This window comes from Rhineura floridana, chromosome 21 (assembly GCF_030035675.1).
Source record: "Rhineura floridana isolate rRhiFlo1 chromosome 21, rRhiFlo1.hap2, whole genome shotgun sequence".
Lineage (NCBI taxonomy): Eukaryota > Metazoa > Chordata > Lepidosauria > Squamata > Rhineuridae > Rhineura > Rhineura floridana.
This window is the reverse complement of record NC_084500.1, coordinates 15,510,200-15,527,524: the sequence shown is the minus strand read 5'-3', so window position 1 is coordinate 15,527,524 and position 17,325 is coordinate 15,510,200. Positions and strand designations below refer to the sequence as shown.

At 42.0% G+C, this 17,325-nt stretch overlaps 1 protein-coding gene across 13 annotated transcripts in view; it reads right to left on the bottom strand.

Moving 5' to 3' along the window:
- The window catches only part of TBX4 (T-box transcription factor 4), a 117,568-nt gene that overhangs the window by 25,686 nt on the left and 74,557 nt on the right, over window positions 1-17,325 (bottom strand). For all 13 annotated transcript variants that reach the window (XM_061604970.1, XM_061604980.1, XM_061604969.1 and 10 more), the window contains 2 exons: window positions 9,538-9,657; window positions 5,540-5,687 (listed from right to left, as the gene is read on the bottom strand). In XM_061604970.1, coding sequence (XP_061460954.1) covers window positions 5,540-5,687; window positions 9,538-9,657 — 268 coding nt within the window. The remainder of the gene's footprint in view (window positions 1-5,539; window positions 5,688-9,537; window positions 9,658-17,325) is intronic.

Genomic DNA, 17,325 nt, shown 5'->3' with positions numbered 1-17,325 from the left:
GGGCTGAGCAATGTTCCCCAAGCACCGTCTGCGGCCGACCAGCCAAGTAGGAGAGGAACCACTGCCATGCAGTACCTCCCACTCCCAACTCAGCCAGTCTACCCTCTGTCCACCCTCAGCAACTTTGTACCCATTCCTCTGTAGGTTACGGTCTGGCCCATTTTCCTGAGCAATTTGGAAGTTCATTGCTCCAGAAGTTACTTCCTGAACTGCAGCTGGTCTCTCCATGCAAAGAATCAATCAGTGCATGGTTCTGCCTTTTAACTGGGCAAGGCTTCTCCCAACCTCTCTGATTCTAACTGTATCCCGTAATCTGAATTCTTTCTGACACTGGAATTCCTTTCATGAATGACAATCACTATGAAAATAATCTGATAGATGGCATCATTAATGCCACTCCCTGATCCACTGCAAATACAAACTTATTTCTCACGTTTTGAAGACATTATATTCATAGATGGCCCTTCCTCGCAGACAGCATTTGTGAAATTGTATTAATTGAATTTCCATTCTGGTGGTGTTTTGAAGGATTGAGTCTCATTTTTCAGTAATAGTTGGATCCATAGCAGCTTAAATAAACCCTGCATTATTAACGAATAGATTTTGGTTGTGTCAGCATTTTTTACTTGTGTATGTCTCAAAAGGGCTTTTCCTTTTTCAAAGAAAGAAAAGGGAATCATCTGAAGCCCAAATATCTGTCAAAATAGTTAAGCTTGTTATATCCCCAGCCACCCTCAGGATACCCACATAAATCAAGGTTTTTTGTCAGGCTGATTATCTCCACGCATGTAAAGATTCTGAAATACATAAATTAATGTCTTACTCTAAGAGGAGGGATTTTGCTTTTAAGCAGAAGTGGCTTAAAAGGATGTCTAAAAGTTAGAGGCTGATAAAAGCCTCTTCAACCATCTGCCACTGAAAAGCCTACTGTACTGGATGTTAAAACACACACGTTTTAACTTCTTGCAATTCTCAGTTGGTCAAAAGAAAACAGAGACTCGGGCCAGCATGAACAATGCCAGTTAGGTCTGCATCAGCAAGAAGAGACCACACCCATCTCACCAAGCGGAGATATCATGAAGTCATCCATGGATGGGGGCAAATCATGATGATTCATTTACAGAGCAATCTGAACTCCGCCCCTCCGATCTGCTGCAGCGGGGGGGGGGAGAAGACGGCACGGAGGTGTTCCTCCGCCTAGCCCTGTCCAGTTCTGCATAGGAGCTCCGCAGTCGGAAGGGAAGCACCACCAACGAGGCAGGCAGAACACAGGAAGCTACCTTATACCAAGACAGACCATTGGTCCATCTAGTTGAGTATCATTTACACTGACTGGCAGTGGCTCCTCAGGGTTTCAGACAAGGGCCTCTCCCAGCCCGACTTGGAGGTGTCGGGGCTTGAACTAGGGACCTTCTGCGTGCAAAGCAGATCCTCCACCACTCAGCTTCCCATAAAGCTACCACTAGTGGTATCCTCACCAGTAGTATCCAACAGAAACCTCCAAAACAGTCTGGCTGGCCCGAGCGGCAGGGCTCCCCTGCCCCACCAATGCTGGTCAGGGGTTAGGATTGCAACCTTATTTATTACATGAATGCCCCACATTTCCCGCAGCTCAGGGCAGTGTAAGATGTTTTCCCACTTTCTGTCATCACAATGCCCCCTTTGAGGTAGGTGAGGCTATAAGGGAATGGCTTCCCCAAGGCTGGCCCGCGAGCTTCATGGCTGAGTGGGGATTTGAACATGGGTCTCCGCAGGCCTCATGCAATACCACTACACCTGGTGCAAGACGTCAGCTCATCTCTTAGGAACACAGACAGCCGCTTTATACCATTGGCCTATCTGGTTCAGTTGTGTCTAAAGTCTGACATACGTTTTCCAGGGTTTTAAGCAGTGGTATTTGACAGCCTTACCTAGGGATACCAGATATTGTTCCCGAGACCCTTTGCATGCAGAGCTCGCGCTCTTCTACTGAACAAAAGGGGATCTGGGTCAAGAATATACCTTGTGTGACCAGAGCGCAGTCCCTTACAGAGGTCATGTGGCTTGTACAGTGTTTCCACTACCATAGACCACCAGACGGCATTCACTATTGCTATAACTTGGGGACTTGAAAAATATGTTCTTTTGTCTCTCCTAACATTTCTACCGCTCTCTGCCAACACATAGCTCACCCAAAAAGTGGCTAAACAATTTTTCACAGCACAAGTCCAAAACATTGTTATGCATTCTGTTGGAAGTGGAGCAAAAGCAACTCCTGTTTTGTTCTTTTGTTTATGTTCCAGAAGGAAGATAGAGTTAGGGTCCTCCAGATGGCTAGGCTTGACTACCTTTACCTGTGATGCTCTGACAGACTTCCTTCCGTTGTTAGACTTGATATGCTTAGGGAAGCTTATCTGCCCCTCCTCCTTCCGCCCTTCCCTTCTCTTCTTCAACTGCCTGAGATAGAGGAGACATCTTTGTATTTGCTCTCTCTCCTGAGCCATGAGGGCAACTCCCAAACCTGGGCGTTGCACCTCCAACTCTGTATTTCTACAAATAAAGTAGCTTTTCTTATTTTACTAAGTCGTAAGTCTCAGTGATCCTAATGCAGAGTAAAAGCCTGCCACTTAGGTAAATGCACACACTGACACACACGCATCTCAGACCGTTGACGATCTCTGCTAAAATATACAAATTTACTTAACACATACAACATATATATTACACATACACATGCCCCAACTGTGCACTGCATTCCCCTTTTAAAAATTGCAAGCTCTCTACGCAGCATAATCCAGATCTATTGCACATTATTTTATTTAGTCATTCAAAACATTTGTATACCTCTTAATCATTTGCATTTCTAATCCCATGAACGCTCAACTTGCAATATAGCCTTGTGCATTTGCTGTGAAGTCAGTCAGTCAGTCTGCATTCAGAGGGAGGGAATTAACTCACAAGTAAGTGCACAGAAATGCAACATTAACTGCCTATTGTTTTGAGCAACCAACTGCAGCTATTTTCCCCATGGATGCCATGATATTTTCAAACCTGCTGCCTATTTGGGACACTTTATACCACAATAGCGAATATGTATTTATTTAATCAATTTATAAGTGGTATACAAAATAAAAACCAATAAAGTCACAAGGCAAGAATAAAATAAAAATACATAAGCCTCCGGAGGGGAGAGTGTTCTTGCACTCGGGTCCTGCTTGCGGGCTTCCCCCAGGCACCTGGTTGGCCACTGTGAGAACAGGATGCTGGACTAGATGGGGCACTGGCCTGATCCAGCAGGCTCTTCTTATGTTCTTATGTTCATACTGTCAGTAAAAATAAACTTTTATTGTGCCAAAAACCAGGCCCAGGGTCAAGTGTCAGCACCATCAGGCATCTGCTGGGGGTCCACATTCCATCAGGGAGCCCACTGACAAGAGCCCCCCTGAGATCTGCTCCTCTTCCTCACCATTGCAACCTGCTTGCTGGCGCACCTGCTTCTTGCTGTGGCCCAGAGTGGCAGTCGTGGTGTTGAGGAGATGCTACTGCCTGCTTGCTCATTGGCTCTTTGCCTAGAAAGCAAGCAGGTGGTGGCAATAATGAGGAAGACGTGGAGCTGATCAGTGACAACGGTGGTGAGGAGGCAGAGTCACCAAGGGGCGTGGAGGGTGTCTCATCCAAAAACTCTCCCAAACCTGGAGCTAGCACTGCCCCTAACTATACTGCAATTTTCCATAGGTTTGCAGGACCAGCAAAAATGGTTTATTCAGATATGCATCATGTACAATGCCCAGCTCTCAGTGCATTTACCTTAAACTAGGAATGTTTAAACCTTAAACTAGGAATGGCACCCTATGTTAGAAGCTGTTCATGTATTCAGATTTTATTATTAATATATTTACTCTTGTTATTATATTTGTTGCATCTATGAATCACTCTCCAGAAAAAGCCCAGGATGATGCACAACAAAGATAAAACAACAAAATAAATAAGTCAATAAAAACACATTCAAAAACGAAAACTCTATAATAACAAAATCATTAAAAACAGACTCGCTCATTGCTGTTAAGATATTTCACCACACAGTATCAAACTGTAAAGGCCCGGATAAACAGAAACACCTTCAATTGACCTCAGTGCAAACAACAAGGAGGACAAACGTCACTCCAGAGACAGAGCATTCCACAGCTGGGATGCCACCCCAAGAAGGCCCTGCTACACATCTCTGAACCATAGTGGGGACCACGAGCAGAGCCACCCCATCAATATCTTAGGGGCATCAGAGGAGGCAGTTCTGCAGCCATTTCAGACTTTACAAACCATGTCCAACCTATGAATTTTCAAAGGCAAGACCTGAGACAGACCTTTTTGTCAATTATGCAAGAGGCAGACCAGTTTGCAAAATGCATCTTTGAATCAGTTGTGCTTAAATGCTGGAAGTGGAAGATGAGAACGTCTGTGTGGAAAACTTTATATCTCACACAACAACAAAATACCAGGACGTGCAAACCATCCGGGTTCCAATGCCAACGCAAGACCTCCTGTTCAGTTATGGCCAAAATGAACATTCACAGAGGAAGAAAGCGAAATAACTCTTTTAAAAATATATATATGGGAAAAGTAATTGAGTTAATATCCTGTTGCCAAGAACGACATAGAGCCCTTTATACTCTCATGTTCTGGTTTTCACTTTAGCGCTACAGTTTGATCTACTCTTTGCATTAATGTACCAATAGATGAGCAAGGTATTGACCAACTGCTGTGCCATGCAGAAGGTTCTACACTTATAAAACCCATAATAGTCACATCCTTTTCCAGTCACTACTCATGAAGATTTTCCAAACAAAAATACCCTGTACATTTAGTATACATCCTCTGCAAGCAATCTGAGTGGGTGTGTATGGGAGGGGGATGATTTGCTTAAGCAATCAGTTCTGAGAGTGCTACAGGGTGTCATACATCAAAGGCTCCAGCCGGTCGAAAAGAGGAAACTGCAGAATGAGTCAAAGAGCAAGAGAGATATGCAAATATGAGTGGATGAACAGGCAACATAATGTCAGCAACCAATTAAAAGTGTTTAAAAACTTAAGAAAGAGTAGCTGATACACACGAGGCCAAGCTTGAATCCCCTACCAAAGCAAGTCAAAGACAACATTCATAAAAATGTCTGGCAGAAACATCAAAACTAGGCGGCTACACAAATTCTGGGTGCCAGTGGCAGAGCGTGTAGAACTACACTGAGGGGAGAAACCTGGAGCTACAGATTCAATGGAACCTTCATTGTGCTGCCTGGGGCTAATAGGAGTTGTCTGCTTTAAAGGTCACGTCCACTGTCAACGAAGGCAGCATCTTTGACAACTCCCCAAACAACAAAGAGTCTTGCGGCACCTTGAAGACTAACCAATTTATTATGGCATAGGAACCAGTCAACATATGCCAAAATTAATTTGTTAGTCTTCAGTGTGCCCTTGTTTTTGCTACAACAGATTCAACACAGCTACTCTTCTGGAAATTTTTGACAGCCCAAACAGCAATAGTAATCATATCTGGACATTTCTCTTACGTGTCCGAAGGGATCCAGGTGGTTGTTGGTGAGCTTTAGCTTCTGAAACGACACCAACTGGCGCATCCAATGGGCTCCTGTGGCAGGTGAGTCTGGGTGAACATACAATCGGCCAGGCATTGCAGGCTCAGCCTTACCCGCCACCATCCTGTTAAATGGAGCAAACACAGAAAGGTTAAGTTTTATGATGTTTATCTTTATATTTAGTTAGGTAAAATATGTTTTATCCAACTTCTGCAGCTGTTCAAGGGCAGCTACCAAATCATAACCATAAAATCTGGGGGGGTGGGGCTGAGGGGCAAAGCGCCAAATCCAGTGGATAGCAGAAGAAACAAGGGAGCAAACACAACACAAAAAAATCCCAATGTTTTCAACTAGCAAATGGCCCCCAGAAAATGTGAGTCTTGCATTTTTATTTATTATTTTATTTGGGACTGGGTTTTTTTTACAAAATGTGAACAGACAGCCACATCAGCATACTTCACCCAGAGATTATTACATAGCCTTGGGGCCATTATGAAAAATTCTCTGCTGTTTCCTGACATAGTTTTCTCAAACATGCTCCTTTTTCACCCAACCAATCATCTGAACTGGATTTCTTCACTTTTGATGGAGTTCATCACTGCACTTTTTCATTATTACTTCACAACTTCGGAAAGTCTGCTCTGGCATTGGAAATTATATCCCAGGGCTGGACCTCAGACTGAACCCTGAAGCCCAGCACACTCCTCTTTCCTTCTGCCATCTCTTTGGCTTCCTTAGCACTGTTGATCCAAACCAATGAAATAGGCTGTACAATTCATTTAGGGAGAGAAATTTTCAGCTTAGTTAAAAACCCAAGTTACTAGAATGAATTTCCCTCTACTCCCTTCCCCGGTCCCCTCACTTAACCAGCAAAGACCAGCATTCTTTCACAGCCACCAGCTGCGGCTCAGTGGTAGAGCACATGCTTTGCATGCAAAAAGTCCTGGGTTCAATCCCTGGCATCTCCACGTGGGTCAGGGAGTTGCCCCTACCCGAAACCCTGCAGACCTGCTACCAGTCAGTGTAGAAGCACTGAGCTAGATATGGGTATGGCTCAGTTTAAAGCAGCCTCCTGTGTTCCTATTTAAATCAGCCCTTCATTCAGAACTATGAGGGCTGGAATCTTGCTTTTTCTTTTTTAGAGTGAGGGCTATAGCTCAGAGATAAAGCATCTGCTTTGCACACTTCAATCTTTGACTGAAACCCTGGAGAGTCGCTGGCAATCATTGTTGACCATACTAAGCTAGGCGGATCAACGGTTTGATATGGTATAAGGCGGTTTGCTATGCATCAGTATGAGAAGCAGACTTGCGCCTACATCAAAGTTGGTAACTAGGAGAAGAATGCTCCCAAAAACATTTCAGGACGAACTTTGCTGGGTTCTTCTCTGATCTCTGAGACTGGGCTGTCAGAGTAAGGCAGTGACCTCAGGCAGCAGATGCTGAGAGGCCAAGACTGGCTGCAAGGTGCCTGAGGTGCCACACAGGCTTGCCGGTGTCTTCTAAGCCAGCCAGCTTGCCTTCGAGTGCAGTGGAGAAGGAGGATGCCAGTCCAGTATATGGAATGGGAGGGGGCACCATCTTATCCTTTACCTCAAAGAGCAAAATGTCTTGGGCTGGCCCTGCTCAGAGAGGACACATTCACACTTGGACATGAATGCTGCTCTCAGGCCTGCCAACATCATCACTCCTCCCTCACACACACACAGAGAGAACACCAAATGTTCCGTTCACGTGCCTTACAACTGCAATATATCACATAACTTCTATGCTGCTACAATCCTTGTGCATCGTTTTTGCTCCATCAACACCCATCCCTGTTACTTTTGAACAGGAATTCATAGCAAAATAAGAAAAAGAAAAAACAGCTACAACTCTCCAAGGGCAATAAAATGAAAAAGAGAAATGCTGTCCTATCAGCTGGCCGGAGCTAAATTAAATAACATGAACCAACAATTCACAGTAAGATACAAAGTTTTTTTAAAAAGTGCACCATGGGCCATGAGAGGAGCATTCAGCGGGCATCTTCCCAGCGCTAAGGAGACTGTGAAAGGAGAATGCATGTTGAGGATTAAATGCTCAAAGCTCCCACAGTTAAAAAACTCTGCCTGTTTTCTTTTGTAAGCTGGAGACGTAAATAATGCCCCCTCATCTTCCTTCATATCCTTTCTCAAAACTTTATGGTGAAGTCTTTGGCTTAACTCCTTCATCCTTATCCCAAATTGTAACCGCAGCTGAAACAAAACCTGTGGGGCTCCCATTTTTTCACATTTGTCCTTCTTCCTTCCTCTCTGTTGTTTTTTAACACTGTTAACATTTAGATCGCAAAAGCACTTCAGTGCAGGAAATTGAGGTCACATCTGCACCATACATTTAAAGCACATGGCTTCCCCCTAAGAATTCTGGAAACTGTAATCTATCCTTCACAAGACTACAATTCCCAGCACCTTTAGCAAACTACAGTTCCCAGGATTCTTTGGGCTTTTCAATGTGTTTGAAATGCATGGTGTGGATGTGACATAACTTTTGCTTTTTGGCTTGTGAAACTGCAAAGTCCCATGTACACTGCTGAATAATAAAAAAATAAAAAATAGCCACTTGGAAACATAAAGGAAGACTATAAACACTTTTGCAGGAAAAGCCATTTTGCAGTGAGCAAAGCCTTAGGATTAAGCAGCTACCGTTGTTTACACTAGTTCACACAATCAGGGATATCTGAAGCGGTATCCAATTCTGGGCTGTTGAATACACAGGCAGGGAATCCCAAAGTGTTTTAGCCAACACACTTTTGCTTGCTGCTAAACATACTTAAAAACCATTTGTGGTCAGGCTCAGGATGAAGAGGAGGACAAGCCAGATTTCATACAGTCATCTGGGGCCTTGTCTCCCATAAAGAACATTACACTAATCGGCATAACTGTGATACATCCCAGAGGTAGCCTCAGTTCCCTCTCACTTCATCCAGAGTAGGGATGGGGAATCTTTTTTCAGTCAAGGGCCACATTCCCTCAAGAGTAATCTGTCAGAGGCCACATGCCAGCAGTGGGCGAGCCAAAAATGGATGGGACACCTTCTTAGCATCAGTCCTTCTTGCTCTCTTGCAAGCTCCCCTCAGCCCCTCTGTGTTCTTCCAAAGTGTACACCAGCTAGACCCCAACATCCAATCCTATGATTTGGACAATACAAGGTACCTCTAGCGTCTTGCCACCTGCCCAGTCTTGCTCAGGTTGTCCTCAATACTACAATTACTCTGCCGTATTAACATTCAGGGGATATTTTAACACATTCCTCTTCACCCAAGTGTTTGATGGCTGAAAGATGACTCTTCCAGGAAATCCTGAAATTATTTGCTATAAGGGTACGTGACTGCTTATAAAACGTATTTAGACGTTTGTAAAATGTTTTAGATGTTACTTAAGTTTTAAATATGTTTTTATTTTATTTTTAATGGTATTGTTTTGCTGCTTTGTGGTTTGTTACCCTTGGCTCCTTTTGGGAGAAAGGTTGAGAGAGACATTCAACTGATAATAATTAATCATACATGAATGATGTCCAGGATGCTCCCTTAGTGCTCTAATTCAGAGGCTCGGCAACAGTGGTTTGATGTTTCCAATACATACCTTTTTCTGCCAGTTGTAGCAATTGCAATGCCATAGGGTTGTATTCAATTAAGTCCTACTCAGAGTAGACCAACTGAAAGCAATGTCCCTAAGTTAGTCACATCTATTAACTCCAGTGGGTCTACTCTAAGTAGGACTAACATTGGCTACAACCCTATGCAATTTATGCGGCCTGAAAAACAAGAATATGTAGGTATTTTGGGAATGGAAAGGCAGGCAACCGTTCCTTTGCCAAACAAATCTCCCCTTCTTCCAATTGCATGTCACAGCACCAACAATGAACTCATCTTCTGGATGAGGTCCCAACACAAGCGCCGCCAAGACTACTTTTTCATTGCATCATTTCGACACATACCATTTGTTGTCGCAGAATTTGTACCGATGATCATCTGCTGGGACAATATCGATCAACAAGATGTACTTGGTCTTGGGGTTCATCCCTGTGACCTTCACTTTGTAACTAGGAAACATCCTCCTTATGGAAAGGACAAAAAGAAGAAAAGAAACAAAAAGATTAACCTCATTAGCCAGAGGCCAAACTGATGAGCAAAACAGCTTAGTCTACAGGCCCACTCCAGGCAGCATGGAGGAAAGACATACATGTTTTCACCACATGTATAACGCATGCACACATGGACGTCCACCAGAGTGGGGTGGGGACTGAATGAAGTATAATCCCCAGATTTCATTTTTAAAAAAAGAAAGTTCTCTCGCTCTCTTTAAAAAATGAAAGTTTCTAGCATTTCTAGAACCTGAAATACGAGGCAAACTGTACAAGCACTGTTCTTTTCCTTTCAAAATGTACAAGGCACTATTATATTTATTTTATTTCGTCCCCCTTTCAGTGTTTCACTTTGCACTCTCTCTCTCTCTCTCTCTCTCTCCTGGAAAAATTCCTGTGACCAGCCTAAAAGATTTTGTTTTCTGTGGCAGGACAGAAAAATGGCACCTCCTCAGTGAATGTTCCTAACACCAAGAGCTATTTTGTACCAAGTTACTTTGGCACCCGAGGCACAAAATCCCAAAAGTGCCTCTCTCTCTGAGAGTAAAAATGCAACAGTAATATAGTACAGGGATTCAACTGTGGTCCGTGAGCTTCATTCGGGTGGTCCACAGCATGCCTGTGGATTTGTGATAGAAAATGGGAGACGGCACATCATCGCATTAAATATTCATATTGTTCTTTAGCTGTACTTTTACTGCTTATTTTATTATTTATTTCTGTAGAATTCTACGGAATTCCAATTGTAATACAAAATGTGAGAAAAGCAATAAAAATGCAATTAAAAATTATATAATCTAGTAGAGTGCATAACAATTTATACAACAGACAGAGAAATAATTAAGTGGTCCTCCAAGACCCTGAGCAGTTTTCAAGTGGTCTGCGGGGAAAAAAGATTTGGAACCACTGATATAGTCAATAACTAACCATTTGTCTTCCTCTTATGATACCCCAAATCATCTGCCTGAAGTCGCTGTTCCACTCTGCCCAATGATAGAGCTGGGCCTGCCTATATTTATTTACTTATTTAGCGAGATATATATACTGCTTCATTGCAATAAAATCTCAAAGCAGTTTACAAAAAATAAAACAAAACATTAAAATTATCAATAAAAGAGTTAAAACGGTTAAAACATTAAAAAACTAATTAAAATGAGCAAGCAAAAAACAGATTAAAATGCATGTAACTTCTACATGCCTGGATAGGCTTGCTATTATATAAATGCCAAGTACTGTCATTATATAGTGCTTTCCCCCTGCTCAAGCCCTCAGTAATCCTCACAAGAATCTTGTAATGTGGGCCCGCATTATCATCCCCTATGTTAAAGACAAGAGACTGAGGATAAGAGTGTGGATTCCCTCAGGTCACTGCATGAGTTCATAGCATGAGTTTAGTGGTTGTGTTTGCCACCCTGGGCTCCTGCTAGGAGAAAGGGCTGGATATACATCAAATAATAAATAAATAGTAGAGGTGACACTGGAATCACAACTACACACACAGTTTGTGCTCATAGCCATTACACTGCACCAATATCATTCCCTTCTTTAAGTCTTTTCTTTATTAAAAAATTGATTTTTGTCTTGGAAAGAACATCTCACATCCTTTGCTCCCCCCATTTTGTGGTCATATATATCTCCTCAATAGCTTTCCATGAGCCACTCTGCTCTTTGTGAGATGCATAGGTAAATGTGGCATTGTCAAATACCCCTTTCTCTCCCTGAAGTTCTTCCCAAACCAGGAACTGGTTGGCAGAAAAAGGTGTGAACTTCCCCCTAAAAATATGCCTTTTTCCTTTGTTCTCCATGGGGGGGGGGATTTCCCTCAACTTCTTCTCAAATTCCTCCTCAAAAACAAAAGAAACGCAATGGGTATCTGCAACACAACACAGTTGGGCTTAATAGACTCATTCTCTTCATAAAGATAGATTTCTATTAGTAAATGAATATGACAGAAAGACAAGTTCCGGTGACAGAAGAACAGTATCTGTCTGTGGGGTGAGCGATCCTTGTTGTCTGAGCAGCCATTTTGTAACCACTTGAGCAGAATGGGTCCACAAAATGGGTTCCTTGAGAAGCCCTTTGAATCAGCTCTTTCTAGCATCCTTGCATAAATTCCAGGTGTTTACCATGTAATTAGTTTCTCTCAAAAGGGGATAGTTTACCAAAAAAACACAAAACCAGCCATTTTTTATTTCCATTCATAAGCCCCAGCCCTCTCTTAACCTTGGAACACAGGTAAGCACCTGTATAAATATACAGACTAATTCACACTTTTTAGAGGAAGACAGAAACACTACAAAAAGAAAACAATCTTAAGTCCAGAGCTTGGAAAAGTTACTTTTTTGAACTACAACTCCCATCAGCCCCAGCCAGCATGGTGCTGGCTGGGGCTGATGGGAGCTGTAGTTCAAAAAAGTAACTTTTAGTCCAAGGTTTGTTTTATTTTGTTTTGCTATTTTAAATTAAGCCTTTAAAAAAAATACACCCAAAAATAAAGAGAGGGTTAAAAAAAAGTACATTAGAAGTTTGCTCAGTATAATTTTAAACACAGCACTGGAAGATTCTGCAAGGATGTTTATGAGCCCAACTTCTGAAAGGCTCCTTTTCTTTCTTTTTTGCCTACCGAACGTTTTCCAAACTGTGGCACATCCAGGCTGCTCAAGGAGCCGAGATTTGATATACTGTAAATGTTAAGTGCTTTTTAATGGCATTTAAAATTAAGCTTTAGCATATGGAATTCATATAGAGTAGACAAGTCTGAGTTTATAATGTTCTTTAGAATAGCCCTCTAAAATAAATAGAGTGAGCCAAAGCCCCTACCATAATATATACAGCCGAAATTCTTTCAAAGGATAACAAATTAGAACTTGCATCTGATCTTAGGTGTTGCTTAAGTTGCAACCCGCTCTGTAACTGCCTTTGGTAGCATTGGGCTCCACAAATCAAGCCGGGTCAACAAGCCATTGGATCCTGCCAATTTTCTGCACCCTTTTCCAGGAAAAAGCCCTGGGTGAAGTTAAAAGAGAGAAAGAGAGGGAGAGATTCTGGCTGTGCATCGACATTTCATCATGATTATTAGCTGTTGCATTTTTGGGATCTGCATGCACCAAGCCAGCGACTCGTCAATTTAATTTTCTTAATGAAAACATATTTCTTAACCTCTTGGCAAAGCTGGCGTTTTCAATCAAAAGCTTAGGCAATGCAGCATAAAAAATGCAAGGAGTCCCCCCCCCCCAAAAAATGAGGCTTCTGGCCAAAATATATGTGGTCATCAAAACTGGCTTGAAATTGAATTTGTAGGACTTTTCACTTTTCTGACTGACTGGAACATACAGTTGAGACGTCTGAAGAAAAGCACACAGAGTTGGAAAGCGATAACTAGGCAATCATTCGATCTGATTGCGAGTTCCAGTGGGCAGTACCCAAAACTCGCACGCCCGGGCCGAACTTTTTCCACATTTTGGAGCACTGGGCTATATTATAAGCCATCCTCCAGTTTTCTCAGTAGCAGTTGTGCGGTTATCTGGCTTATTAGATGGGCTGGAGAAAATGAATACAAAAAGCAGAGCCAAACCTACCTTTAGGCAAGGGGTGATGGAGAGGGGAAATAGGGAGTAGCGGTAGCCCTGCCCCACCCTAAGCTTTGTTCCCAATGTTCCTGAGCAAGCTCCTCAGTGGTGAAGACGAGGCTTGCTGGTTGCTGGCTGAATTAGAAGACAGAGCTGGGTGTCCCACAAGCACTGCTCTGCAGCACGTTCTAAGTTCACCTGCTGAGGGAAGTCAGAGAAGGGGCCACAGTTCAGTGGCAGGGCATCTGCTTTGCATGCAGAAGGTCCCAGGTTCAATCCCCAGCATCTCGAGGCAAGGTTGGGCAAGACACCTTATCTGAAATCCTGGACAGCTGCTGCCGATCGATATAAAAAATACTGAGTTAGATGGACCAATGGCCTGACTCTGCATATGACAGCTTTATACGTTCCTATGATATTTTAATAGTACTTTTATCAGATGCTGTAGCTGCAGCGAGGGATGCTGTCCTGTTATCAGCATTGAAACTGCCAGCCCAGTTGGTTTCTGTATGCGGAATAGTGAGGGTGCCATCTTGATCCTGTGCCTCTGTGATGTCATGGGGCTGCTAACTCTTTAAAAAGACAAAAATCTGACACTTAAGCTCAAGAATGTGATCAGCAGAGCCAGAAATTTGAAAGCCAGAAAAATAAAAACATTCAGGGGAGGGGGAAATGATAGACGGTTCTGTTATTTCTTTTGGAGGATAATATTTTGCCTCCAGTTGACACTGGAAATTCAGGACAACACTTGGGGGGAAATCATCCCATGCAATATTTTGTCTTTTAGGAGTGTGTGTATTTTATGTCATATTTTACAATTATATTGTTAAAGCCAATTAACCTGCTGCAAATCTCCTAGACCCAAGAATGAAATGTAGTAATTCGAGACTAGCTTTTAACTTTAAACCTGAGTCTGCCCCAGGCAACCCAATAGGATTGCCTTCTCACCATATAAAGCAACTCCTACACTCAGATCAACAGAGGTCCCCGTTGGCTGAAGTTTGGTGGGCAGCTACAAGATATGGGGCCCTTGGCATGTCCGCACCCCTTCTGCACAACTCCCTTCCTATGGAGACTGCGTGAGCTGATAACTGGCCATGGGCTCCAGTTGCCAATATGTTCTCCAGCTCTTGATTTCTTTCCGGAGTTAGTTACGTTTATTAAATTTATGAATCGCTTGTCACAACAACAACAAAAAGTCCCAAAGAGATTTACAAGAAAGATCAAAATAGTCAAAACAATACATACACGTAATTAAAAACATAGTAAGAGTTGATTGTAGCCAATGATGGTCCTACTCAGAGTAGACCTATTGAAATTAATAGACATGACTAACTTAGGTCCATTATTTTAATGAGTCTACTCTGAGTAGAACTTAGTTGTATACAATCCGTTGTGTGCACACATGTATTTCGGTCATTAGGAACCTGCTGTGGGGCAGGACCCAAGAATGAAATGCCTGCCTCTTAAAAAATTTAATGTAACAAGTTGGGACTCGTGTAGGATGCTTGAATTGTGAGAGGTAGGTTGCTCTATAACGGGAAAGCTAGGCCATTGTTGCTAGCCTGGGCTTTGTCTGTCGTCTGTCTGTCTGTAACTAGTCGCCTTCTCCTGACAGAAAAAAACCAAATCTGTGTAACAGGAATAGACTGGAAATCCCAGCTCTCACCTTACCAGGTTGTTGAAATGACCAGTCGCCCCCAGGATGGGCATCATGTCCCAAGTGTCAAAAGCCTGTCCCTACAGAAGTGACTGTCCCTGATTTGAGGGTCCATTTCTTCCTGTCATCCCTTTCCCCCAACTCCACAAGGTGGGGAAAAAACCCAGCGATTATTCCTAATGAAAATTTGTCATCTGTTGTTCTTCATGGGCGACTCTTGGTCCTCACAAGAACATCTGAGATCTCACTTTATGTATGCTGCCTACCTGTCTCCCCCCCCCCATATCTGCATCTCTAAACCCAATAAAGCGTCTTAATTTGGAACCCAGGGTTTGACTGTATACTGTTGACAATTCAAGGATCGTTCCCATGACAAAAGACCACTCAGGATGGGCAGATATGCCAATTTTGGTTTCTCTCAGTTTCTCAGTTTTTCCAATCTTAAGTTCACTTTGCTCCATTCCCAAATCAGTTTGTGATCTTTTTTTTAAAAAAAAAAGTCTGCATGAAAATTTGTAGATTTTCATGAGCATTTCTCCTAATATAATTCATTTTTGAATATTATTTTCACTAGCATGTGCATTTTTGTGTATGATTTCTCCTGAAATATGCATTTGTGTGAGCACTTTGCAGTTGGAAAATGCACCACAAATTTAGAGAAGTGCAAATTTCAAAGGAGGGCTGTTTTGGTTCCAGGAGCACAAATATGGTAGTTTCACAGTAAAAGATTAACCCATTCGCTACAGGCCACATTTTTATCCTACACACTTTGACCAATAGAAGGGAAGGGGAAAGTGAACTCACCCAGCAATAACTAAGGAGTTAGCTAGCGGTTACCCAGACTGACACTCCAAGGGGAAGGATCTGTGAATTTCAGTTCTCTTACTTTCTCATTTTTCAATCTTAAATTCAGCTCTCCACATTTCTGCAGCAATTTGCAATTTAAAAAATCCTTATAAAAATTATTCAGCATTTCAGTGCTAATTTATCCTAATAAAACACATTTTATACAGTTTTGACTGATGTACACCTTTTTGCAATGTATCCTAATATAATGCATTTGCATGTTATTTTCACTAATACAGTCATTTTTATGCCCACCTAATATATATGTTCCCCCTAATATATGCATTTTTTGAAACATTGGTTCGAGAACTGCACCGCAAAATTCGGACAAGAGCAAATTCCAAAGACTTCCGGGAAGGATTGCTTCACTTGTGCCTGCCTCTGAGACTAGCTCTCGTCTCAGAGGAAGCTTTTTCAGTTTTAAAACCAGTCAAAAGGGTTTTTTTTGACTGGTAAAAACTTTCTCCCAGGCAAGGGAGAAACAAAGAGATCATCCACAAGCTTCGTTGTGTTTGTTGGGGGACTTGAATTCATTAGGATTGCCTATGAACAAAGGACCAGCCAGCAACGTCGGACGGAGCCAAGGAATTTCAAGCAAGCTCAAACTGATTAAGCGAGACGTTTTTCTTTTCTTCAAAGAAAAACAGATTTTAACAGGCAAGCATTCTTCTTTCTATCCTTATCATTTGGCTTAAATTGTTGCAGTAAAAGAGATTTGTTAAAAGAATCAGCAGTAAAGAATCCCTGGGTGAGTTATAACTTTTCTCTTTTATACACAGAATTAAGGCGGAAGGAAATCAAAATAGCTTATCTTTGTTTTTATTGCAAAAAGCTGGCCTGGAATTGAGAATTATAAAAATACAAACGGATGAGAGATATCTAATCTGAGGAGAAAATTTTTGATTTATATGAACTTTTGAGTATTATATGTCTGGGACTATTTTTTCTGGTCTACTTCATTTTGACGAATCTGCTTGTTCTTTATGCCACTAACTATTTGGATGCTGTGAACTAAATTTGTTTTGCATTCTTGGACACATAAGAGATAAGGCAGTTTGTGCTGTCTACATTATGTTGTCATCAGGTTTGGAATATTAACTCCTTTGTTGCTGGAAAAAGAAATAAATTGCTCTTTGCTTGGGAATAGTGCTATATTGGAAATTGAAGGGGTTTTTTTTCTTCTTGGTTTTAAAAATGACAATTAAGAAAGTGGCTGAGACCCTGGAAGTAAATATGTTTCAGAAAATAATGGATGAGATTGAGATAACGAAACAAGAACTTAGACATGGCAAACAAGAGATGAAAATTGAATTTGGCAAAATGAAGCAGGAGCTGAAAGAAATAGGGGATTTTATGAGAGAGGAGGTTGATGAGATCAAACATATAACTAGACAAGCAATAGAAGAAGAAAGAAAAATTAAAGGGAAGATGCAAGTCCTGGAGATTGGAACAGATATATCAAATGTGGAACTGGAAAAAGATTTGGAGTTTATGGACCTTAGAGATAAAGATTACTGTTTGGAATTCAGAGTTATCTTCATCAATTTCTTCAGGGACATCAGAGAT